The sequence below is a fragment of the Sebastes fasciatus genome, chromosome 7, assembly GCF_043250625.1.
Source record: "Sebastes fasciatus isolate fSebFas1 chromosome 7, fSebFas1.pri, whole genome shotgun sequence".
Taxonomy (NCBI): domain Eukaryota; kingdom Metazoa; phylum Chordata; class Actinopteri; order Perciformes; family Sebastidae; genus Sebastes; species Sebastes fasciatus.
This window is the reverse complement of record NC_133801.1, coordinates 27,546,825-27,572,406: the sequence shown is the minus strand read 5'-3', so window position 1 is coordinate 27,572,406 and position 25,582 is coordinate 27,546,825. Positions and strand designations below refer to the sequence as shown.

General features: G+C 41.3%; 1 protein-coding gene across 19 annotated transcripts in view; it reads right to left on the bottom strand.

The window, feature by feature from the left end:
• myo18ab (myosin XVIIIA b) overlaps window positions 1-25,582 on the bottom strand; it is a 140,700-nt gene that overhangs the window by 33,077 nt on the left and 82,041 nt on the right. For all 19 annotated transcript variants that reach the window (XM_074640050.1, XM_074640051.1, XM_074640062.1 and 16 more), the window contains 12 exons: window positions 25,375-25,503; window positions 19,027-19,170; window positions 18,541-18,630; window positions 16,942-17,061; window positions 13,152-13,263; window positions 10,500-10,627; window positions 8,975-9,129; window positions 8,335-8,458; window positions 4,985-5,092; window positions 4,647-4,739; window positions 2,281-2,391; window positions 378-482 (listed from right to left, as the gene is read on the bottom strand). In XM_074640050.1, coding sequence (XP_074496151.1) covers window positions 378-482; window positions 2,281-2,391; window positions 4,647-4,739; window positions 4,985-5,092; window positions 8,335-8,458; window positions 8,975-9,129; window positions 10,500-10,627; window positions 13,152-13,263; window positions 16,942-17,061; window positions 18,541-18,630; window positions 19,027-19,170; window positions 25,375-25,503 — 1,419 coding nt within the window. The remainder of the gene's footprint in view (window positions 1-377; window positions 483-2,280; window positions 2,392-4,646; window positions 4,740-4,984; window positions 5,093-8,334; window positions 8,459-8,974; window positions 9,130-10,499; window positions 10,628-13,151; window positions 13,264-16,941; window positions 17,062-18,540; window positions 18,631-19,026; window positions 19,171-25,374; window positions 25,504-25,582) is intronic.

Genomic DNA, 25,582 nt, shown 5'->3' with positions numbered 1-25,582 from the left:
CAGTATAAATGACTCACTTCAATCATATAAAAACGCCCACATCTCCGCCCACACACCTCGGCAGCAGTAGAGCTCTATATAGCTTTAGAACAAATAACATTACTATCATTCCGTTACTATCCAGCCATTTGACGTGCTGTGAATACACAGGAGAAATATAAAGTCCTGTTGGAAGATGAATGTCTCTTGATTGAATATTTCACAGAAATGTATTCTTAAAGTGGAAACTTTTCATCCGGAGTGACTGACTTCACCATAGAGGGATACTGCAGGAAATCACACCGAGGTGGCTTTTCACATGCGCTACCTAAGATCCTGTTCCAGCTCCAACGGGACTGGGATCCATCCCTTCACATCACATCACAGTGTATAGTTACCTGGTCGTGTGCTGACATAAGCTTTGACTCCAGCTCTCTCTTCTCTTTCAGCACCTTCTGCTTCTCATCGTACTCTTCTTCAAGCTGGACTTCCATTTGCTTCAGCTGGTCACACACAAAAACACAGCAGTGAGTAAGTTTATAGTTCTGTCTGATCACACAGGAGTACATGAAGTAGTGCAAACGTGGCTGCTGACCTTTCACAACTATATACTATATAAATAGCTGAGGCTGATGGACGTGTCATTAGTGGAGATGCTTCAGTTAAGCTGGACAGATAGTAGGAGGAGAACTACACATTGATCCTACTTTCTGAATAGTAAACCAATATTTTATTATCACACTGGCTGTAAAAATAGATAAGTTCTTACACTGTCGAGTCTACGGTAGCTGGTAAGTTCATATACTTTGGCTGAATACAAATGAGCTGTGTTGAGCTGAGTCATGCAATGCCAAATTTTCAAAGGCAATACTACTGGGCTGTTTCCTCAGCATAATCCATCATCAAATACTACATCACACTATGTAAATGTCACTGGAAGACACAGTGTAGAGACAGCTAATTATGCGTGACAGCTAATTATGCGTGAGCTAATGAGGGCTCGACTGGTGGAGTGCAGTGATAGGGCAGTCAGCACTGGCAAAGCAAATAGTAATCGATATTATTGTGATTTCTGTTAACTTTTTTAACACTAGACCATGGGGAAAAGTTGAATCATACACTTCTAGGGACTTTTACTTTGGAAAATATCTAAACTGATAAAGTAACAAATGTTTGATTTTCAGCATGTATGTAGTCAGAGATGTCCTGAAGTCAAATATAGTCCATCGCTATAGCTCTCCAGTCAGCTCCGTTCTCTTTATACATCCATGGTCCACTCCATTGGGGTCGTTTTAATGCATTTATTATATTATTACGTCAGTATATGGATGTGTTACACTTGTAGCATCGGCTGATTTGACCACGGAGATGAGAATGACGGCTGTTAATAGCCATGTCTAGCTCTGCTTTTCCTGCAATGTGTGAAACCCAAAGTGTTTCCATACCTTACTGTATGTGTAGTGTTTACCACGTTGGATTTAACATGTGAGGGTGGAGGTCGTACCCCCCGTGGACCCTCCGCCGTTTTCTACTTTCTGGTTTTGGCTCGCTGCGGCCGGCTGCGATTTGTTTTGGTTTTTAACAAATACGGAACGGATATGACGCCACGTTACTCAGACAATAAAAGCAGTAACTTCCTTCTACTTCCGCATAGACTCAGATGAAGCAAAATATAGATTCTGGCATTAAAAAATGTTTTGATTATAAGAAAAAAAAAAACGCTATACATAAGTGAATCGATTTCTTTCCCACCCCTACTGATCACGTGGCAGTTAAGCCACTAATGGGAGCCATTTTAATGACATATATGTGACTCAAGAAAGAGTCAAGTAATTTACATGATGGATCTTTATCTAACAAATGTAATTAAATGCAGCTGCATACAACTGTTTGTGTTGTATGTGTATGTGTATGTGTGTGTACTAAGACTACTAAGCGATCAAAATTCAGGAAAATACAAATTCAAGCAGACAGCGTCAGACAGAGGCAGCAGGGTTAAAGTGGTGGTGCTGATCAGAGAAGCTCCTGTAAAGTGACTTTATATTCAGCATTTCATTTATTGCAGTATTTTTAAGCTGTTGTCACCAAAGTGTTTTCATTGTCTTATTTGACTTTTGTCTCCGCTCTCTTACCGTTTCTCTCTCTCTCTCTGTGGCTAGTCTTTACCTTTCTGCTCCCAACATCACAAATGTGACACCAGTCTCTCCCTCACATTAAATCACAACCGTAGAACAAAGAGCTAAAGTGCCTGCATTTTTAAGTAGTAAGATGTGTGCATGTGCATGAAATGAACCTCCTCACCTTCTTGCTGCAGGACTGTCTGATCTCCTCCACCTCGTCGTCTTTGCTCTCGATCTCCTTGGAATGAGTTTGACGCAAGCGCTCCATCTCCATCTCCAGACGGAGCTTGGCCTGAAACACAAACACAGACATTGTACATGCTGCTCTCCCCAAGCTTAAAGGAACCCTTTGCTGATTTTCAACCTTATCTCCATATATTATTCATAGGCGTGCATATGTCCACAGCATTTTCTGCGGTTCTCTGTATTGCTTATAAACTCTGACATCTTCTCACAGTGGAAGAACTACAGGGAGTTACTGCAGGCTGAGAGAACATTTGCTTTCTGACTGGGAGCATCGCTACAGCTCGGTCTGCTGCTGGAGTTGAGTACTGGTTTTTATACACCAAAACTACTAGAATTACTGGTTGTACGCCTCCGCCAACCAGTCAAGCTGCCTTTTACATCCATGTCTGTCCAAAATGTCATCACTTCATCATTTTATCCTGTTAGACATTTGTGTGAAATTCTCATAGTTAGCATACAGTAGGAATTGATGAGTTATGGTCAAAAGCATGTTTTGTCAGGTCACAGTGACCCTTGACCTTTGACATTTGACCACCAAATTCGAATTGGTTCATCCTTAAGTCCAAATGGACGTTTCTGCTAAATCTGAAGAAATTCCTTTGAGACGTTCCTGAGATTCGTTCACGAGAATGGACCAGACGGACGGACAACCAGAAAACATAATGCCTCTAGTCTGGACACGTCAATCACCGGCGCGGAGACATAAAAACATACTAAAATATACTGTATGATCATTATGGATAACTTCACAACTCATGTCAGACTCTGGTGGCTAGACAACCGGCTAGTCCCAAACCCATATGACTAACTGCTGCATGTTTGTTGGACAGGCAAAAATGTCCTGATCCCTGGAGCTTTTATCCAAGCCTGTGCTGCATAATTCACACTATGATCATATATACAAAATAGAGCTGGGTAAATAAATCATTATTATCATTTATCAGTTCCTTTTTTATAAACTTTTGTTGATAGAAATTTTGCAAGTAAACTGTACTGAAAAACAAAATGACTTGTTTTTGTTTTACAGATGTTTTAACAGTACATCCTGAGTTTGTGAATACATTTGATCAATTTATATGTAATTTGGCAAAATCATGATATATTTAGTTATCAGGGAAAATGTTATTAATGTTATGATACAAATTCCAACCATATTTTCCAGCTTGAATCTGACATGTACAAAAATATTTCCTTAAAAGCGTAATTTTGCCTCTATCAGTCAGATATGTGTCTTCATAACTATTATCAGTAAGTAGTAGTATCTGACTTTATCATATTCTAAAACAGCCTAAACCTATAGCAGCCATACATCTTCCTACTATCTGAGGTTATGGTATTAGTATATCATTAGTCTAGGGTATATGATTTGTAAAAGAGACAATCCTACATTTAATTATCATTTTATTTTACCAACAGGGTCTATGCCTTCTCTTAGTTACCACTTCTCCAAATACAGGGCTGTATTTTGTTTTCATTTCATTTGGAAAGGGCTGGCAAGGGCTGTAACACTTTAAACAAACTTGAACTGAAGTAAACAAGTACAAGTAAAATATTCATAACACACTCTCATCACACCATGCACAGTGGTGTAATAGTTGAATTCCCAGCACTAACAGGGCATTTCTGTTAGTGTTTGTGTGTTACTCTGAGATAACACTGCACTGTCTGTGTGTCAGCTTGGTATCAAATAGAGGTCATAGGGAGTTATGTGGACGGTGTTAATAATCAGCAAATCATCTTTTTGGGGAAAGCTATTCCTTTAAAGCTGCAATAATTAATACCGTTGAATGAAATGAGGTGTAAAGTGAAAATTGTTGCTCGTAGTGGACGAACCCACGGAGAATTATCTCAGACTCTGCACTTCCCTTCAGTTCTACAGAGCTTTTTAGCCTCTTCTGGCTTTTACAGCACATTTACTACACGGCTCAGTCTCACTGCGACGGTTTTTAACAAACACATTTTGATAAAACCACAGTTCACTACCTGCTCAGCAGCAAACAGCAGACAGACCCAGTTAGAGACAAGTGGTGAACATAGTGGAGCATTTAGCAGCTAAAGAGACAGATATTTCCCTCAGGAGATGGTGGAGACCAAAACAGAGCTAAAAGACAGAGGATATTGAGCTTACATTCATCAGGTAGAAACACACAGAGACTCTAATGCTCTGCTTGGCAACTGCTTTCTTACTTGTTAGCCTACTTGTTGGCTGTCAGTATATTTGTGTGTTCTTCTGCGTTTGTCAAAGATTAACAAACGCAGCATTAAAATTGGGCTGAATATTTTGCTGTGCTTTGTCTGTACCTGCTCCAACATCTGGATGGTGCCAGCCTGCTCGTCCAGCTCCTCCTCCTGGTCCTTCAGCTTGGCCTCCATGTCGCGAAGCTGCTTCCTCACCTGAATAATAAAATATAGTACAAAAAAAAGTAAAAATAGGATATAATATACATTTAATAAAATAGAGCCCATTCACCTGATAAATAAGACTGACTGACTGTACTGCTAATAGAGCTGCTACAGCCTTGAAAGATAGCGTACTGCAAGTTCTGTACATAGTTTCAGCACAAAGAGCTTTATAGCAAAACGCAGCAATAAATACAATAACACACAAAGGGAATCATAAAAGATAAAGAAAGAAAGACCTTGGCCAGAGAGGCCTCATCCTTGGTTTCCTGGGAGTTGAGGTCCTGCAGCTCGGCATCCAGCTGCTCCAGCTTCAGGTTGAGCGCACACACCTCCAGGTCCTTGTCCTGTAGGACAGAAGGATGCAGTTAGAACAGAGAGGAGGGGACGGTCGAGGAGTCACAGTGTGAAAAATGGAACAGGAACAGACACACATACAAGTGATGAGGGAAGGCTGAGCAATTATTTACTCAGCTCAGCAGGTAGCTACACGGTGTACGCACACACAGAAACATTATTTCCAAAACTTGGCTTCATAATTACAAACTCGTGTTGCATGGATAGGTGCAGTGCAAACCTGCAGATGTAATCAAGATCCACAAGTTTCCATAGACCAAATAAAAAGTGTTAAATTACAAGGGAATGTTATGTACAATATTCCACAAGGAATGCAGATGATCAGTGGACATGTTGGATTTAAATAGTTCACTTAATATGAGTAATAAACACAAGGGGGTCAAAAACACATAGGCTACAAATTAAGTGAAAATTAAAAGTCCATCACTGCAAACACAGCTACAACCTCGATCTAGTTCTAAAATGAAAACAGTTTTGACAGTGGCATTCAATAACAGAAAGTTTACAAGCAGGCCGGCCATGTTGTTTCCTGTTTTAAACGGCGAGCAGAGAACCAGGGACCAATCAGGTGCATCCAACGAGAGGGTACGTCACTGCTTGAAGGGGCCAGGTGAGTGGAGCAGCACGTCCCCTAGTGTCCTCGCCGGACCTGGTGGACATGTACCGTTGGATTTAACATTATAGACATGACCACTGACCGTACACGGTCCAGCCATATACTTGGTTTTGACCAAGTCTTGTTCAGGATTGCTCCTTCTGATAGATAGATAGACAATTCTTTGGAAAAAAGCACCTGAATTTTGAGCACCGTCTCATTTTTCTTTGAAAAGTCACATATCAAGTGCTCATCTTTATCACAGATGGACTGACTGATCTCTGATAGCTCCCTAATAGATACTGTAAATGATTTCATCCTAATGTGGCCCAGCTTTGTACTAGTGTCTTCAATAAAGATTAATTTAGTTCAGAGTACAAACTGCATGAGTTTAAAGGAGACAATTTGCTGTTTTTCAACCTTATCTCTATCTATCTGAGTTAGGGATATACTGTAGTGCGAAAAATGCCTGCAGTTCTTGCAGATGTTGTCCGTGTCTCTGGAGCGCAGCTGCAAAATCTGTTGTTCTTCTGCATCCAGGGATGTGACAGTGACGTCGCTCGAGGCAAGGAAGAACTACAGAGCGCCACGATCATTTAAAAAAAATTTGACCTCACTGTATAAAATAACCTGTTTTGACCTCTAGTATAATCACAGCCTCATGAAACTTTACAACCACAAACTAGAGACCTAGAGCATTCAGAGGATGATATTAGGATATTTTGATAATGAATCATGTATGTCGTTTATTAAGCACAAATCCCATACATGATCTGGTTCCATCTTTACTAATGTGTGGATTTGCTGCTTTCCCTCATTTTATATTATTGTACATTTATTGTGGTGTTAGTTTGTTGGTAATCGATACAGTAATCTCCTGAAAGTTTGAACATTTTTTTTTACCTTGAATAATACTAGTGTGAAAACAACAATCCTAACTCATGGCTTACTTACTACCCGTTTCTGGAGATTCAGAGTTTCAGTCTTGCGCACAGTCTTTATCAGCTGATGGCGTTTGCTTAGTTGTCTTGGTGATGAACCTGTTGACATGGGAGCTAAGTAGAGAAAAGTAGAGCTCCTAACAGCTACTGTGCTTGCATGTCAACAAACTTCATCTGCCAATGACGACCATCACGGTGTTCAAATCACTCCCTATTTACTATATACTGCACTATATATAAATGGTAAATGGACTTGCATTTATACAGCACCTTTCTAGTCTTCCGACCACTCAAAGCGCTTTACACAACATGTCAGTATTCACCCATTCACACACACATTCATACACTGATGGCAGAGGCTGCCATGCAAGATGTCAACCTGCCCATCAGGATCCAATCTAAATACTCATTCACACACCGACAGCACAGCCTTCGGGAGCAGTTTGGGCTTCAATATCTTGCTCAAGGACACTTCGACATGTGGACTGAAGTAGCCGGTGATCGAACCGCTGACCTTCCGATTGGTGGACAACCGGCTCTACCTCTGAGCCACAGCCGTATCCACTCTGCAGTGCCATCAGAACAAAAAGAGTAATGCTTTCTACTCGCCGTCCCACAATGTAGTGCGCTGCAGTTTTCAGATGTGAAAATGGATGCTGTGAGACACTAAAGCTGTCAGTGATGATGCAAAAATGATGATGATTAAGGGGAAGTGTCCAAATCTGAATTTACTGCTCACTGAAGAGAGTGTTTGTCATATAGGGAGTAGTGAAGGAGTCAACAAAAGAGTGATTTCAGACACAGGTCTAGGAAAGTTTAGTGCACCTTGAGTTAGGACTTGGGTTTTCTTTTTTCATACTTCTTTTCTAACTGGTTCTGTAACCTTATGTGATGCGCACCAAGATGCAAGAATCAATGTTGCTTCAGAACAGAGTGACTGGAGAGTCATTTAAAGCTTCAGTAGGCAGACATTTTTCGGCATCATTAAGCAAAAAGTCCATAATAACCTTTCAGCATATTGTAATTCAAGTGTTCTGAGAGAAAACTAGACTTCTGCACCTCCTCATGGCTCTGTTTTCAGGCTTTAAAAAAATCCAAAATTTGAGGAGAGAAATAGGCATTACAGTAACATAATATTAATTAATATTTGATCAGCGCTGCCTAGTTTGACCGTTTGGTCAGAGTTCGCGAGTGATTGACAGCTGCTCAGAGACGGCAAGGCTCCAGCTCGGATCTGGTTGGTTGTCTTCCTCCGGTCTGTGTAAATCTTGCAGATGCCGTTAAGAGCACCGGAGAACGCCGAAGCACATGATTTTTTTCCAGATTACCTGTCTCATGCACTACTGTCAGGATATAGTGACCGTTTTATTAAAAATAAAAATTGTAATCATATTTGCTCCATTTCTACCCACTGCAGCTTTAATCTCAAAGCTCTTTTACACCTTAGGCTGTTACCTGATGCTTATGTAAGCCTAAGGATAGTCCTTATTTTCAAGAGATTCCTTTATTTGTCATTTTTACGCTCCACATAACATTGTAACTTCTACTTTGATTCAGTGGTCACCGCGGGCATGAAAATGAACTATGAATTCACACCACAGAGAGGAAAATCCCATCATCACCACAGCAAATCTGTATGTAATTATACAAATAAAAAAACAAAACATATATCAGTTCAGTGATTTGAGACACAAACCTCCAGCTGCTGTTTGAGGCTGAAGGCATCTCCGGCCAGCATGTCTTTCTCTCGGGCCAGTTTCTCCCTCAGGCTCCTCTCCCTCTGCACCTCCTCCTGGGCTCCACTCAGCTCACTGTCAAACCTGCACGCCAACACACACTCCTCTGATTAACACCGTTACGGAGCGTAACTGCTGCTACTCCGATGACATTTCAGAAGCAAAATTCATAGAGTAAAGTTCATGGATATATAATGTGCTGAGCTGGTCACAAAGAAGATCCTGCATGTTTTAACAACAGCATGCATATTCAGCAACACACATACAGCTACAGAGCACGTCCCTTGATAGAAGACACACACACACACACAAACACACTCGGTTTAGCAGCAGTACAAATGAGCTGGAGACTTGTCTGTTCTCTCTGCACAGCATGATGCTATAAACAATCTGGAACACACTTTACAGTTATTATTGTTACTACAGCAACACCACTGGACCCTACACGGTCTGCGGAAACACGGCAGAATAAGGTAATATAACTGTGTGAAGTCACGTGTTATCTACAGACACCTGCTCAGACATGCGGGGGGGGCGTGTGCGTGTGTGTGTGTGTGTGTGTGTGTGTGTGTGTGTGTGTGTGTGTGTGTGTGTACTGACTTCCTCTGCTTCTTCTCCAGGTCGTGGTTGCGGCTCTGTTGGCCCTCCAGGTGAAGCTTGGTGTCCTGCAGTTCAGCTGTCAGTCGTTGGGATTTCTTCTTCAGCTGCTGGATGTTTCGCTGGGACTCCTCATTATCGGCCTGCAGGTCGCTGATCTGCACAAACACACGCGGACAACAAATCAGAAGTGGAAAAGAACACTTTGCAACATGGGGGAAAAGCCTGTTGGCACGGAAATAAACGTCATGCAATGTGTAACGCCTTGAGAACCAACCAGGCAGAAATATGATCTATACACTTCTTTCACATTACAACAGCTTCCATCCATCCATTATCTGGAACCGCTTATCCCTTTCGGGGTCGCGGGGGAGATAGGCGGGCAAAGGCCGGGTACACCCTGGACAGGTCGCTAGACTATCACAGGGCTAACACACAGAGACAGACAACCATTCACGTTCATATTCACACCTATGGGTAATTTAGAGTCAACAATGAACCTAACCTGCACCTGTCATTGGACCCAAGCTGGGTCTGAACCTGCGACCCTGTTGCTGTAAGGCGGCAGTGCTAACCATTACAACAGCTTTACAACTTTGATTTAAGTAATCATTTAATTTACAGTATCACACGTCGCAGCTAACCAATTCAGCGTGGAGAGCAGTTAATCGCATGTTGGTGTAGTCACATACATCATTCGTTAAACCGGACGAAGAGTCTACAGCCATGCTGGCAGCAGCCGTGAAGCCGTACTCAGGCTACAGTTGGGCTATCCATCGATTTTATCAATTTAAATTTATGGTTTAGGATGATGAAAATCGATTTTCACTTTAACTTGGGTAATTATGGTACGGAACCGCCACCGCTTCCCTGAGCTCCCATAGCTCACAGTAACGCGAGAGTTCTCTTCAGACACAGGTAAAATATCAACATGGCAGCACGTGCTAATAATAATAATAAGTGAGGAGTTTGTTCCCAAAAGAGGCATCGTCTTCTCGTCGTGTGGAAGAAAACTGACTGGGTCGTCTTATTTCATAGTTTGTGGGTTGGTAGGCACTCCAGATACCCAGATGGATGTGCACAAGCACCTTTAACCATAGAAAGTCTTCATTATAACATCGTGGTTTCTATGTATCCTCATTAATCACTACATAAGATAGAAATGATCTGAATAGTCTCATTACCACCCTTACAAGGTCTGTAACATAATGGAGACTTTAAACTTGAACTGTCCTTCAGAGACTCTGGAGTTGATGCGGGCTTCAGTCGTGTACTTACAGTATGAACATCTCTTTTTTGCCGTAAATTTTAAATAATTGCAAATATTTGAATTGTTGTAATAAATTAAGAAGCGAGACAAGAGGTGTCTAATTTGGGTAGAGCCGTGTATCGTACCACAGACAACAAAAGTATGGGAAATTTTATTTCATTCAACTCTTTCATACTTCAAATGAATATCAATGAGTTCTACAATACATAGAGAGTCAATGTATCAGAGATGCAACACAATGGTTTAATGTGCACTCACCCTCCTCTCCAGCTGCCGTTTGGTCTGCTGCTCCACCTCCAGCTTGTCCTCGGACTCCTGCTGCAGTCTCTTCTTGGTGAATTCAATCTCCCTGATGGCTCGCTCATACTTCAGCCTCCACTCTCCTCCTGTCACACCAGCATGTTCACAGTCAGCTTCATCCAATTTTTGTTTTAACATCTGGATATGCTTACACTTGCTGCATACCTCCCAAATAACATGTATTTTTCAATAAGGAATCAGTTTAAAATGGGGATTTCAGTAAATAAATAAATAAATAAATAAATAACTATCTCCCAACTGCTGTGTGTCACAAAATACATTTGCAAGGGGTGATGATAATTTCATACTAAATTTAGCAAATGTACATGACGTTTGCATGAAAAAATGCATTTACAGGTTCCCATATCCGACTTTCCAGGACATGTTAAGGATTAAGACAGTTCTATGTTGTGGAAGTCTCAATTAAAACAGTAAAAGCCAGCTCAGTCTATGCAAAGGAAGAGAGCAGGGGAGTGCTCCAGGATTATGGCTCATGATATCTTAAACTTATACCTGAAGTCAGGCTTCAATTTGCTAGACGTGACAAATCTGGATTTCTCTGTTTGTGAGGTGAGTGGTTAGGTCAGGTTGAATTGAAATAACAAAATTAACAATGATCTTGAAAACGTTTTTTTGGGGGGTGATTTTAGTTGCCAGTGTTAAACAGAAATAACAGAAACAATATATCTAACATCCCCTCTTTTATAAGTATATTTGATCATATTTTATTAAAGAAACCTCATTGTTTCCTGATCTGCTGTTCATGCAAACACTTCCTCCATGTTTATCTTGTTGTTTTGATAAATTCAGTAGCACTAGTAGCATTCCACAGCACTAATTCCATCAAAACAACAGAGTCAAGTCATGCTCAACAGTCTGCTGCTCTCACTTTCCTTCTTTAACACTAATACAGTTTATATTTACCGGCGGCGACAGCGGCACTGGTATTGTTTTCACCTGTGTGTGTGTGTGTCATCATGGTAAAGTGTGGTAAAGGAGACACCTACTGTAGCAGGTACTACCACAGATGAGGTTTTGAGTACTTTGCCAGGTTTTGATATTTCTGTCTTCCAACCGTGTAAGATGCAGTCATGAAACTTTATACTGAACAAGTCAGTTCCATTATTCTCAGCCACATTTCAGTAAGACCTATACTATTTGAGGTATCTCCATACGGCACAACCCACACATACAGAATGTACTTCAAGTCTGACATGAAGAATACCTTCATGATTGTGCTGCAGTGCCAGTTCACCTGAGTCGAAGCTCTTGTGTGGCATAATGCAACGTGAAGACACTTCATCAATTCAATTTTTACATTCACAAAGTCTGCATGTGACACAAAGAGAGCTGGCAGCCTGCCCTGCAGGGCGCCTGGAACTGAATGCTCGCTTTATTCCCTCACTTGTAACTGATCGATTTCTAATGTACTTCTTCACATCGGATTTTTCTCGGCTTTTGTCAAAGCATTGATCGGACAGCACCCCTACGGTTCCTCCAACACCGCTGAGGAACACAGTCTGAGGGTGAATTACTACTATTGTCTAACGTCTGTGTGGGAGCATGTGCATGTACAATGCAGTTCATACACAGTTTGTGTACTAATACTTAATACTTAAGATAACCAAAACATGGTTACAATTAGTATGTAAGGCTGTGTTAAGACTGACGCGGTACTGTGTCAAAAAAACGCAGCCTCCTCATTCATTTCAATGAGACCACTGAGTTGGCCGCAGCAAAACAAGCGCAGGAATAAAAAAAAAAAAAGAAAAATGCTACAAAATATGTGTCTCACAGTAGTTTTACTTTGCAACATGAACAGGGTCATTCTCAGTCTATGTAGCTCTATTTTCTGTCTGAACGACTGTTTCCAGAGTAATATGTAACACAGCTGCTTAAGTTGTCCCACCGCAACAGATGTAACAAAACTCACAGAGCTGTCACTCAGGCTTGATCTGTACACGCCCACACAGTCCTGTGAAACACCTGCGTGGGTTTCCAGCTTTAGCAGAAGTGTGATAATTAGCATTTTTTATGTGTGGGTTTTTATAAAATAACATAAATATCTGTTATTTTGTCCCAGAAGTGGGAGTAAGTCACATGTGTGCAAGTCTCAAGTTACTGTGGGGAGAATCAAGCAAGTCAAGTTGAGTCCCTGCAATAAGTCAAGCAAGACAATAGATATCTATATGATCAGATATGATGATCTACCCCAACTTAACCCATCCCCAATTAAATCCTGACCGCCTCAATAATAAAATGACTGTTTTTCTCCATTAACATTATTTCCATAATTAAAAGTGGCATAAATAAAACACCATGGAAATGATTCAATTATAAAATTGGTTACATAAGCCTATAAATATCCATTGATTTGTTCATATCGCATGCACTCAATTCAGAAATCAACTGTTTTTCATTACACGTGTGTGTGCACAAGAGAGAGCGAGAGAGAGAGAGAGAGAGAGACAGAGAGAGAGAGAGAGAGAGAGAGAGAGAGAGAGAGAGAGAGAGAGAGAGCGAGAGCGTTTTGGACTTTGCTTGTGCAGTCTTGTATTGTGAACTCTCTCACAATTCTACATTGACAACTAAATCCAATCAGTGTCTGACCTGTGTCGTCATCATCCATCTCTCCATTGAGTTCAGACGCCCTGATGAGTCGAGCCTCCATCACCTCCATCTCCATGGAGTCAGTCTGTTTCTTCATGGTGTCAAACTTGCCCTGGTGGATGAGAGAGAAGAAACGGTTTCTATGACACATCTGTCTCCAAAGATTAGCCGAGGAGTTCTACAGGTTTTCATGTGTTGGAGCCCAAATAGAAGCATAATAGACACCACAGAGACACAATGGTCCACATTAAGTCTCAGGGGCCTGCAGAGGAAAGTTGAAATGTCTCCTGCTGAGAGTATAACCTAAGACCAGTCAGTCCCATCATGGTGTGATAGAACAGGTGTGTTTAGAGAGCATCCATGTCCCTCAGTGTGAGAAAAAAAATTGTTTAAAGAACTCACCATGATACATGATTTGAGAACTTTTAATTTTGGTAGGTAAATGTGGCTGGTAGTTGGTGCACATCATTAGCCAGGAATTTGAAACCATCCCGAGAGGCATTTTGCCCTGAATCAGGCCTTGCAGACAGCCTTACCAACACGCTCAGTAAATGGTTAGTCTGGGTGTTCAGGCTGCAGAAGGTTCTGGTTTGGTAAAGAGAAATGCTTTACAGACATTTGAATGGGCGAGACTTCTTTGGAGAGATGTGCAGGGAAGTACAAGCTGCTGGAGAATGAAACTAATAAAGTTGGGCTTTAATCTGATGACCCAGGGCCATTTCTGAAGTGTCATACAGTTCCAATACTTATTAAATATACATGTCGTATGAGAGAGGGTTAGGTTTCAACCACCAAATTGTATTAATGCTGGCCACTTGCAGGATTTTTTTTTACAAACTTTCCTCAAAGCCTTCTGGAATTACATCTAGAAGGACTACTTTGGGATCTTTGGGACTATCATGATGAAACACCCTTCACAATAAGTTGCTGGTACCTATCCATTCCAGTGCAACACGTCCAACATGCCTCTGTGTGAATACCCACATTGCCCCCTTGTGCCTCTCCTCACTCACACACACAACAAAGAAAACCAAAATCCATCCCACATTTCTATAAGCCTGGCCATTTGCAGGCAGCCTCTCCCGATTGCTATCTGAGCAGTCACAGAGAAAAAAATATATAAAAATAGAGAAAGAAATCATGTCAAACATATCAAATGGTGAACTAAATGGATTGAGGGAGCTGGGGGAGGGCAGTGGTAGAGAAATGGCCTGACAATATGATTTCACAATTACAGTCATCACTCTGTGTCTGTGTGAGAGTGGATGTGAGACAGGCAGAGGGAGCAGGATGAGAGAAAGCTGGTGGATAACAGAAAAACATGGAGAGGCTTGTAGACCGCCTGTGTCCATGTAGGAATGATTGCACGGTGAGTGTCACTGTTGCCGATGTCAAAGCAATGCTGGCTGACCTGAGGCCTCATTAATAAAACTCAAAATGTTTGCGTACGAACAAATGAGGAAATGTACGTACGCCAAAAAAATTCTGATATATAAAACCGTGCATACGTCTGCCAGCGCTTAATTTCCTTTTTACAAATCCCAAATCAACTTGGAAATGTGCGCACGTGAATCAGCCTCATATCCCGCCTTCGACACGCCCCCACATTCAGCTGTAAATGGTCGATGCAAATGTGTTTGGTCAATGCAAAATATGTTTCTGCATATAAATGAGCGTGTTGATCAATGGATCTTTACGGTGAATTACGGCAACTACCGAGAGGAAGACCGAGAAAAATACTTTTTTCTGAGACCATTCAAGGTTTTTGTGGGTGAGGTGGTCCCTGAACACTCGTTCCCTCACTCCTGTGATGGTTAAACGGCGCTGATGAAATATTGAGCGGAATTTGATTTGAGCTATGAAATGGCTTCTATCTTTTACAACTGAAAGGTGCTTATGTAATAGTTATGGCTCATTAGCACAAATAACACTGCGGGTGTGAATGTTGGATAAGTATGAAGTGAAATTAAATTTGTGAGAGGGAATCATTATACGTATAATTTAATTCACCACATCACCATCTGTGTCGACAATTTCCCCCACCTCCGTTATGTGCATATGGATGGGTCAAAGTTGGGATCCAGCCCTGTTTTGTGCATACACAATGGATATAAATGAGCCCCCTGGTGTTTTGGTAGAATATATATTGAGTGCATTTAAGGCTCAGATTCTTTCAAGTCTATCCTAATACTATAATTGCATATACAGTCAATTGAAAGAGTTAATGGTTGTTGTAATCATTCTCCCCATCCTAAACAGCTGTAAAGTGATCCCTTCAGAGCGACTCCACTGTAAAAGATGGGGGACAAAATCTACAGTCCTCCGCAAAAATACATCCTAAAGTTCAGCAGAAGCTAATTTGAGGCGTCGTCAGTCTGAGTTAGACTGGAAATGCTGTAACATGCTCTGTATTCTGAGCATTACGGTCCAAGTAATCTTCGCAAAAGTGTATTTGTTTCTTCGACGAAAGACTCAGGAATGATGTTCTGTGCTTCCACTCTCCAATATTGAACAAATTTAAAGGCCACATACCTACAAACCAGCATCTTGTTGTGTTATAGGTGAAAACTCATTTAGACTGTGAGGTTTTACAGCCCAGCAGGCTGTGTGTTCTCCTGCTGTCTCACAGCAGCATCTGATGCTAAGCCCCACACACACCTGGAGGGGATCATTTGATCTGGTACATGGTGGGAATATGCTAGTTAAAGTGGGCTCCTGTGTGTCTGTGTGTGTGTGTGAGATCAGGATCTGTTACAATGCAAAACTTGAACTTAATTAGAGATCCATGTGCACTCAGTCAGGACAAACAGCTATGAATTAACAAGTGACAGAAGAAAAACGGTGAGGTACGATAAGTGGCTCAATTCTACATGAAAAAGGGAGTTGACTGTTTGAGATCACACCGGATGTGATTCATTTATATACAGTACTGTAGAGCAAAATAATTTTAAAAGATTAAAAGGAAAAAGGTATTAAGGGCCTATCAGCCTTTATAACAGCAAAATCCCAGATTGAAATCAGTTCATTTCGACTGAATGGTGTTACTGTATGCCTCTGAGACCGTGTTGCAGTTGAATGAACTGTGCGTTTAGGAGCTCCTGGGTCTTCAATAATTACTGCCTGAATGTCTTGACAAAACAGCAGTGTTTAAATATGAAACCTTTCAGTTATCTAAGTTTAATTTTATATGACACTTTACAACATCAATAGTCCTTTGGAACATTACAATATACTATAAAATCCCACCGAAGCAGAAGGCAGGGCTGGCTAACAGTTCAATAATTCACGCTGATGCGCTAATGTTAAATTTATATATAAATGAGCAGACATTAAACTGCATTTTACGATGCGCCTTAACATGAAAGTCCATTGTGAAGTCAGAGAATGTGACTGTGTTGCAGAAAAAACTTTATTACCTCACTGCCTAAGTGCTAATTGGGCTATAAACTGTTATCCATCTCTATTTGCCATCACAATAAGGTAGTTCCATTTTCATTTGCCTTAATAGAACTCTGCTTGGAAAAAAAGTATCAAATGAATGGGTCGGTGCTTTAATGGACACACTGAGGTATTAGTCCCCTTGTGTGTGACAGTTTTAATCAAAGCTAAACTGGAGAGTTAGATTGACCATTTAATGGCATATGGCGCAGCATATGAACACAACATGACTCTTATTCTACAGACATGGCTGTGTTCCTTTAAAACAGTTCTCCTGTTATCTCCTGTATGTGTGTGTGTGTGTGTGTGTGTGTGTGTGTGTGTGTGTGTGTGTGTGTGTGTGTGTCTCTACCTGCAGGTCCTTCATGTCCCTCTCCAGGCGGAGTCTCTCAGAAGTTTCACTCTCCAGCATCTGGGAGGCCGACTCCCCGGTGTTCCGCTCATCAGCCAGCTCTGATGACAGCTCTGTGATCTGACGCAACACATAAACATACATATAAATACACAGTCACAGCAAGCATCAATATTGTTTATACTGTATAAGCTTGGACAATTTATTCAGTCAGAAATAGTGTATTTTTGTTCTAGGCCAAGTTTGAGGATCCATCACATATTCATATGCAAATGAGTTGATGCATAGGAGATCATCAGAGACGTGACAGATAAGACATAAGAACTACGTTTTTAAGCAGCATCAACACATTCTCAGACCTGAAGCCTGTACTACGAAGCGACTTCAACATACCCAGAGTATCTTCTCGTTATCTGACCCTAACAAACTAGATCCCGCTAAGCGGTCCTACGACGGTGGTTATCAACTTGGTAAATCAACCCAGGGTTTCTCAGTCTGGATATGAGTGCGTTCACATGCAGCATGTGACCAATCACAAACATGGACAAGTCTACTGACTTGCAGACAGGCAGGCAGAGCCGCACATTTTTACAAAGGAAGAGTAAACTATATTAGACAAATACGAAGAAGTTAAACACATAATCCAGTCTAAAAGTAGGAAGGACAGCTGGAAAAAAACTCCCGATGTGTGAATGGGTAAATTAACAGATTTATTAACTTAACGGAACACTCATAAGTCAGATATAGTCGTCTAGATTGGGCAGTGATATTATAAATAGCTTTCAGAAGTTTAATGGACGAATAGACTACACTTCTTTATGCCCTTTGACAAGGTTGTGGCGTGCGTGACTTTTTCAGCCTTCTTTCAGCAGCGTCCCCGTCTCCCTGGGTGTGAAACGGACTTGAGAGCAAGTAAAAAAATAAATATAAGAATATAATTCAAAGCGGTAAACATCGACAGCATCCAGCCAGCTGTCCTTCCTGCATTTGTCAGTTTAAACTGTGTTGATTTCAGCCTGGATTATGACTTAAACTTCTTCGTATTTGTGTGATATCATCACACAATCTGCGTACCGAGCTCTGATTGGTCAGTAGGCGGTGCTTTTATACGAGTTGATCTCTTATCTGGAACATAACCTGCTCTGGAGCAGGTTAGCTGTTCAGCATCAGTTACCATGGCGATCTACCCCGGTAAGAAGTGATCCACTGTCGAAGGACGGAAAATCCTGAAGGGTTATTAACCCTGAAGTTACCTCGCTAACCCCAAATACTGCTTCATAGTACAGGCCTCAGAGCTCAACTCATTATTTACTTGGGGACAAACTGGCGTTGCCATGGATGCAGAAAAATATATCACATAGGATATCTGTTGTCCTCTATGGTCACCCCCATTACATTCCCTTTAGTAACTTAACACCAGGGGTGCTTTACTTCATGTTGGGTCGGATCACTCGAGGAGCGACGGCTCCTTTGAATTCTTTCATCTCATATGTCAAACTTTTTTGAGAAAGGATTGATAATTCTTTATAACATTTTGCTTCTCTGACATGACCCAAATCCTCCCGTGTGCATGTGTCCCGTCTGTTTCTGTGCGTTTACCCGGCTCTCAAGGCGGTCGCTGTTGAGCCTCAGTTCGTTCCTCTCCTTCTCCACCTTCTCCAGCTTCTGCTTCAGCTGCTGGATCTCTTCCTGAGAGGATGTCAATGGCAGACAGACATGTTTGTTTTGGATACAGCAGATGGAGTGAATTAATCAGCATATACATAAATTAATTATATTCACAACTATGTTCTCATTTTTGCATTAATTGTAGGGTGTTTTCCTTCATGCATAACCTCTGATATTTATCTGATAGATATGATGCAGTTTGATTGATAAAATATTATTATCAAACACATATTCATTGTCAGAATTTCAATTTAGAGTGGTAGAATGGTGCCAGACATCTCCATGGAAAGAATATGACATTCAATCTTGGGGAAAATACTTCTTGGTCAAACTGAAAAACAGCCACCACAGACAAAACATGAAACGATGCTGACTTCTGGGAGTCTATAATATGTGTGGGTGGGTGTGTGAACTCACATCCTTGCCGCGGATCTGTTCCTCAGTGAGCTGCACCTCTATCAGAGGTCTGACGGTGGTGAAGAGCTTCCACCATGGCCAGCCTTTGACACCCTTATTCTTCTTTATGTTCTTCTGGATGCAGCGGATGGCCAGATCCTGGATCTGTCACACACACACAGATGCAACAATATAAGGAAGAGGAAGAACACAAGGCTGAAAACAGCTGTAAAGATGATTAGTTGTTCTCAGAGTAGCATACTGCATTTACTACTGCAACCAAAAGGGCAGTGGGGGGGTCTCTCCTCCAAAGCACCTCAAAGACAAACACCGCTCTTTAAACACTTGCTCTGGCCGAATGCAAAAAAGTCGACATTCAATGTATCCCTGGTTTGCAGCACTGTCCTATGCCAACATTTTTTCCTAGCAACTGGGCTGCCTGTAGTTCATTCTCAGCTAAAGGATAATAGGAGAATGATGAAATAATTTTCCAGGACAACAGAATATTTTTCAGGGCATTTTCGACGTGTTTTCAAGGACTGGAAAATTAATCAATTGTTTCCCAAGTTTTCCGGGACACGTGGAAACCCGGAGTAAATTGAGAGCTTTGCCTTCAGGCTTCCTCTTCACCACGACAGCGCGTTGCTATGCCCGCAACGTATGCAAGACAACGAGACACTGAGCCAGTAAAGTAGTGAAACCCATGTAACAGGAAAATGATCATCAAATGAGATGCCAAAAATCAGAGACATGTGGAGCAAATCTAGTGATTCAAGTGTACTGGAAAAGACAATCTGATCGCTGTTTGATTCAGACTCTCCAACACAGCTGCCATTTGTAGAATCAAACCAAGACAATCTTTTTTTTCAAGACAGGAGATGCCTAGCAAATCAGCAGTAGTTTCCTTTACTTTGGCATAAACGTGCATCTGGTTTGGCTGATGGCCGTATCTCAGACAGACTGCTAACGTTTCAAGCATAGATTAAACCATCAATGTTACACTGGCAGCTTGTTGAGGAGAGAGAGAGAGAGAGAGAGAATTCTTCCCCAAGTGCAGGTAATCTGGAGAGCCATTCATATCACACAATTGGGACAAATTGTTCTCTATAGCAAAGACTGGCATGACTGGGAGGTCCTGATTACATTAGAAATGCTACTCATCAAAACAAATCAGGGTCTTTTTCAGACATGAAAACCAGAGATTTTTTATTTTACAAATGCTCATGTAAGTGGGAAAGTCAGTTTCCATTTCCAGGTTATGAGATTAGGAATAACCCAGTTACAGACAGCTAGATTTCTGAGCAGAAACTGGTTTAAAAGCAGAAGACTGAAGGCAGGGGAAAGATCCATGTGGCAGGATGAAAGGAAAGATCAGCAGCTTTGAAGAGCAGCTTGAGAAACACTGATCTGGGGCCATTTCACTCTCATCTTCATCTGAACACTTTTACAAACTTCATGTCCGATTCCCACACTCCTCCTGACCGGGACAAGACCCTCAGCTTCCACTTATCTCATTTTCACTTGATCGAATTTGACTTTTATCAGAGAATAAATAATCTTGTCAAGCAGTTATTTACAGTAAACTTGTCAAATTATACTACTACTTTTCAGGGAGATCTAAGAAGAAGCAAGTCTGTGAAGTCAGCAGAAGACAGGTTGTCAAAGGTTGCCATACTAACATCCACCTATTTAGAGAAAACTATGGATTTGCGTATTTCAAGAATCTTAAAACTGGGCTATGAAAACAACACGGCAAATATCTGTCCTTTTCCTTTGGGTGTACTGGTTAAAGGCAAAGTCTTCACAGCGTGACAGTCCTATATTCAAGTTAACAATATAGTTGGACTTGAGGCAGATTGCTGCACCAGTATTAAGAAAAATGACACAATAACGAAAAAAAAAAGATTTGACTTAATATTATACAGAGTAGATATTTACTTACTAGTGTAAATTCTTCTGCTCTGCACATACAGCAGCTACTGTGCTTAGTGGCTTCCTGGAAGAGGGATCCTTCCTCTTTCATTCAGAGTGTTTACATGAACATAAGTAGCCGGGTTGCTAAGGTAATTGGAGAACGTGTTTACTACACTACGGTAACCTGGTTACTGTATTTTTACTGACTTATTGGAAGCATGGCTCACTTATTTTAACTGTATTAGTGTATAAAACGATGGATGGAATATTTTGAATAGAAAGATGCATATCACCTTTTATCTACCAGCTCTGCTGTTACTTCCCCTAAACGTTTACACACACATATATATATAGAGAAGAAAACATCAGTTTGGGTTTTTCCTTTAACCCCCATTTATTTATTGCAAAATAAACTTAATATGAAAACAAATGGTAGGCAGTTGATTTAGAGGCCAGTTTTAACTTTTTGCAGAGTCCCATTTATGTGCTGTGGCTGAGTGAGGCTGAGGTCAATGACGGTATCTGCCGTAACCCGTCCTCCTCACATGCGCACAAACTTTTTGGAGGGTGCGAACACTTGTAAACACAAACAGAAAATCCAAATATTACATTATATAAATAAACTTAAATGCGGCTCCTACATACATATATATATATATATATATATATATTTATATCATATATATATTATATGATATTATATATAGATTTAAAGGTTAGAGAGAAGTGAGCTTGAGACCGGAAGGTCGCCGGTTCAATTCCCCGGATTGAACCCGGCAGGATAAATCTAGGTGGGGAAAGTGAAAAGCGCTTGCCCCTCCCTCATTACCACCACAGAGGTGCCCTTGAGCAAGGCACTTAACCCCAACCGCTCCAGTGGAGCTGCTCAGTGGCCAGCAGATCAGACTGTGGTTGTACTGGGCAGCTTCTAGGTGTGAATGTGTAACTGTGTGAATGTGATCAGGGCGTTCCTGAAAAAGAGAGCATTGCTCTCAGTGAACCTCCCCCTGAATAAATAAAGTTAAAAATATATATATACTGTATATATATATATATATATATATATATATATATATATATATATATATATACATATATGGAAACGCAGTGTTACAGTATGCTGTGTGAGCCCTGACAAGCTCTAATATGCTACCTCTCTGCATGCTCGGCCTACTTACACTTGTAGTACCAATAATGGGGGCAGTTTGTGTGTTTGGTTACATTTGAATGCATCTGATTATGACTCACTAGCAGCAGGTAAAACCCTCCCATTGTCTGCTAATCTCTCATTAACACCTTCTACATGAATAATATGAATACAAAGTTTGGGTATGCACTGTGGCAGAAGTAAACAGTGGTCACCTTAAATGATAGAAGAAGAAATTGTAATGATGGGTGCATCCTCCACTGCCCTCTACCTCTCCTTTACACCTGGCACCTAGGAGGCCATTACACACACACACACATACACACACATACACATCAAGCAGCAGCGTCTGCCTGAGCCCACCTGTTCCCCGTTGGGGGGGATGGGAGTGTGTGTGTATGTGTGTGTGGGGGGGGTTTCTGTCTTTAGGCAACTATTTAATTAGGCTCAGTGTTGGTTGGCTGGCAGTGGAATCCCCCATGCTCCTCCACTCTCAACTGTTCCCCATGAATGTCAAAGAGATAGAGAGAGGAGAGGCAGACTGCAGGGCTTCAAAGCAGCCAGCGGATCTCTTCTATTTGTCTATTCCCCCATGGCGAGGCACAGTCTCTCTTTCTCCAGCTTCCCTTCCTTTCTCCCATTTCTCATCCTCATCCTCATCCTCATCCTCCCTCTCACTTATTTCCCGGAGTGCTTTGAAACGCTGCTCACCCATACCGGGAGAGAGAAGTTGGAAAGAAATGGGAGACGTTCCCCAGAGCAGGAATAATATAGACGAGATGGAGGAACTAAGTCATTGATTTTGTGTTGTGGCAATATAAAGAGGGCCTGAGCAAATTGGCATCTGCCTTTCTGGGTAATAAGGACGTTTATCAATGACAAAACTACGAGTTAGAACAAAACAAATTAAAGTTCTACTCCAAACGTGAGAATGCCAAGGGAGAGATGAGAGAAAATTTGAAATCTGCGTTTCACTAGCTGTTATAACAATATAACAGCTGTTAATAACAATATAACAGCTGTTAATAACAATATAACAGCTGTTAATAACAATATAACAGCTGTTAATAACAATATAACAGCTGTTAATAACAATATAACAGCTGTTAATAACAATATAACAGCTGTTAATAACAATATAACAGCTGTTAATAACAATATAACAGCTGTTAATAACAATGCATTAACGCAAATTAGTTTTAACGCCACAAATTTCTTTAACACATTAGCGCATCTTGCAATTTTCAGGTTGTAGCAAGCTACAGTGAAGATACTGACATCATATGAAACTAAAAAACCTAAAGAATCCATTGATACCAACCATTTCATACTAGCTTGTCGCGAAGGAGGCTAAATAACGCTCAAAACTTACGCTACAGTTTGGCGAGGAAAAACTGGCATGGCCATTTTCAAAGGGGTCCCCTTGACCTCTGACCTCAAGATATGTGAATGAAAATGGGTTCTATGGGTACCCACGAGTCTCCCCTTTACAGACATGCCTACTTTAGGATAATCACATGCAGTTTGGGGAAAGTCATAGTCAAGTCAGCACACTGACACACTGACAGCTGTTTTTTGCTTTTGGATGTCATACATTCTATCACTCTGAAAATAAATCATTCCTCTTTTTGCTTGGGACCCCCAGGAACCCACTGAAACCCCCTCAAGGACTCCACTTTGGAAACCACTGTTCTAGACCATTTATGTATTTGCGTTATATAACTTTGTCCATTTTACTTCGATGAAAACAAAGTCTTGTCAAAGCTTCGGTCTGTTTGCAATATTAAAGGCTGCAAATATCGTATTTTTTCCGTGTGATGTTTTTTTTGGTTGACAGTAGCGATTGCACCAGCCTCATAAAAGTTACTTCATTATCGCTCTGTGACGAACAAAGAGACATCTTAACACCTCATCGTCAAACAATTCCTCAGTGTCTTTCACGCCTTCTATTTACAGCTTTTCACCCCGGCCCCCCCCCAAAAAAAACATCACAAGGAGAGCGGGAAGTGAAAATCTACAGAGCAAAATCCACTAAGCCTTGAGAGGAAAATGAGTCTACACTACAGTACAGAGGCATGCAGAAGTGCATTAGAAAAGCCACTAAAGTGTGAGTGTTTTCCTCTTTTCTGTCTGAGACTCCTGCCTGAATCCCTACAAAATGTACATTAGCAAATAGTTGCTTACAACGGTCACAAACTCCATCCAAACTTCATCAATTACATGAGATTACTATTTCCCCCCCAAGAGATGAGGCTCAAACTGCGTCCTCCTGGGGAGACAGAGTAGTGAAGTGAAACCCAAATGCCCTTGAAAAAGTAATTTTAGTTGGCAGGCCTGAGCCCAATGCAGGAAAAAAGAATAAACTGAAATGGTAATAAAAGGCGGACAGGGATCCAAAGCTTAATCTCTAGCTAGTCACTCACACACACCCACATCCACACACACACATTTACTACATATACAAAAACTGTGCACCAAATGAACTGTGTGCTCACATGAGAAAAAACTTCCACAAGCAACATCAAAACTTCTGTGAAGTAGCACACACACACACACAGAAAGTCAACAGATTCCCACTGGCATCAAGAGTCAGTCAGCGCACGGCAGCAATGTTTTCAACTTGTCAGACTCACTCTGGTGGAACAACACACACACACACACACACACACACACACACACACACACACACAAGCACACAATAACAAATAAGAAAATGGCAAAGTCCTTTACAAGGGCAACTTGTGAAGCACCAAAAGAGCTCATTTGGCTTCTCCTTGGGTTTGAACATGTTTCATTTCAGTCAGGCTGAAACGCCATGATGGTCTTTAGAAAACACATGAACACAGGATAAAGCACTCGCCCACCTACAAAAGGGACCAGAGATCATAGCCTGACAACTTTTCCTTCCAGCTTGACCTCGAACAGAGTTGGCATTGATTGTGTGTGGGAAGCCAGTGTGGGATCGTGTCCTTGTCGCTGCATTACTGTTTCAAACTCAAGTTTACATTTGCATAACGCAGCATATTTGCCCACTCCCATTTTCATAACAGTATTAAATACTTGACAAATCTCCCTTTAAGGACCATTTTGAAAAGATAAAAAAGAAAATGTGTGACAAATTTGCGATTCAATATTTGAATTGACTGACAGCCCTACTCCTGATGTTTGAAATGAGTTCTTCATCAAGTATGCCTAGAAAAAATGGTTTTAAACTGCAGTAAAAATGAGGCTACAAAGATGTACCGTAGCATGACAGAGCCTTCAGATATGTTGAAGTGATCCTATACCACTATATGCAGCAGCCTTACCTTCCTCTTCTTGAAGGCCTGTCTGGACAGGTATCCCCTGCAGGCAGCCTGGAACAGAGAGATGTTCCTCCTGGTCTGAACGTCTCGTTGCTCCTCCAGCCGGGACAGAGTCCCCGCTCTGAAGAACACCTGCAGGAGGAGAGGGACAGTTCAGGCAAAGTCAGGACACATGGGAAGTAGAGTTCACACATATAGTGGTCACATACAA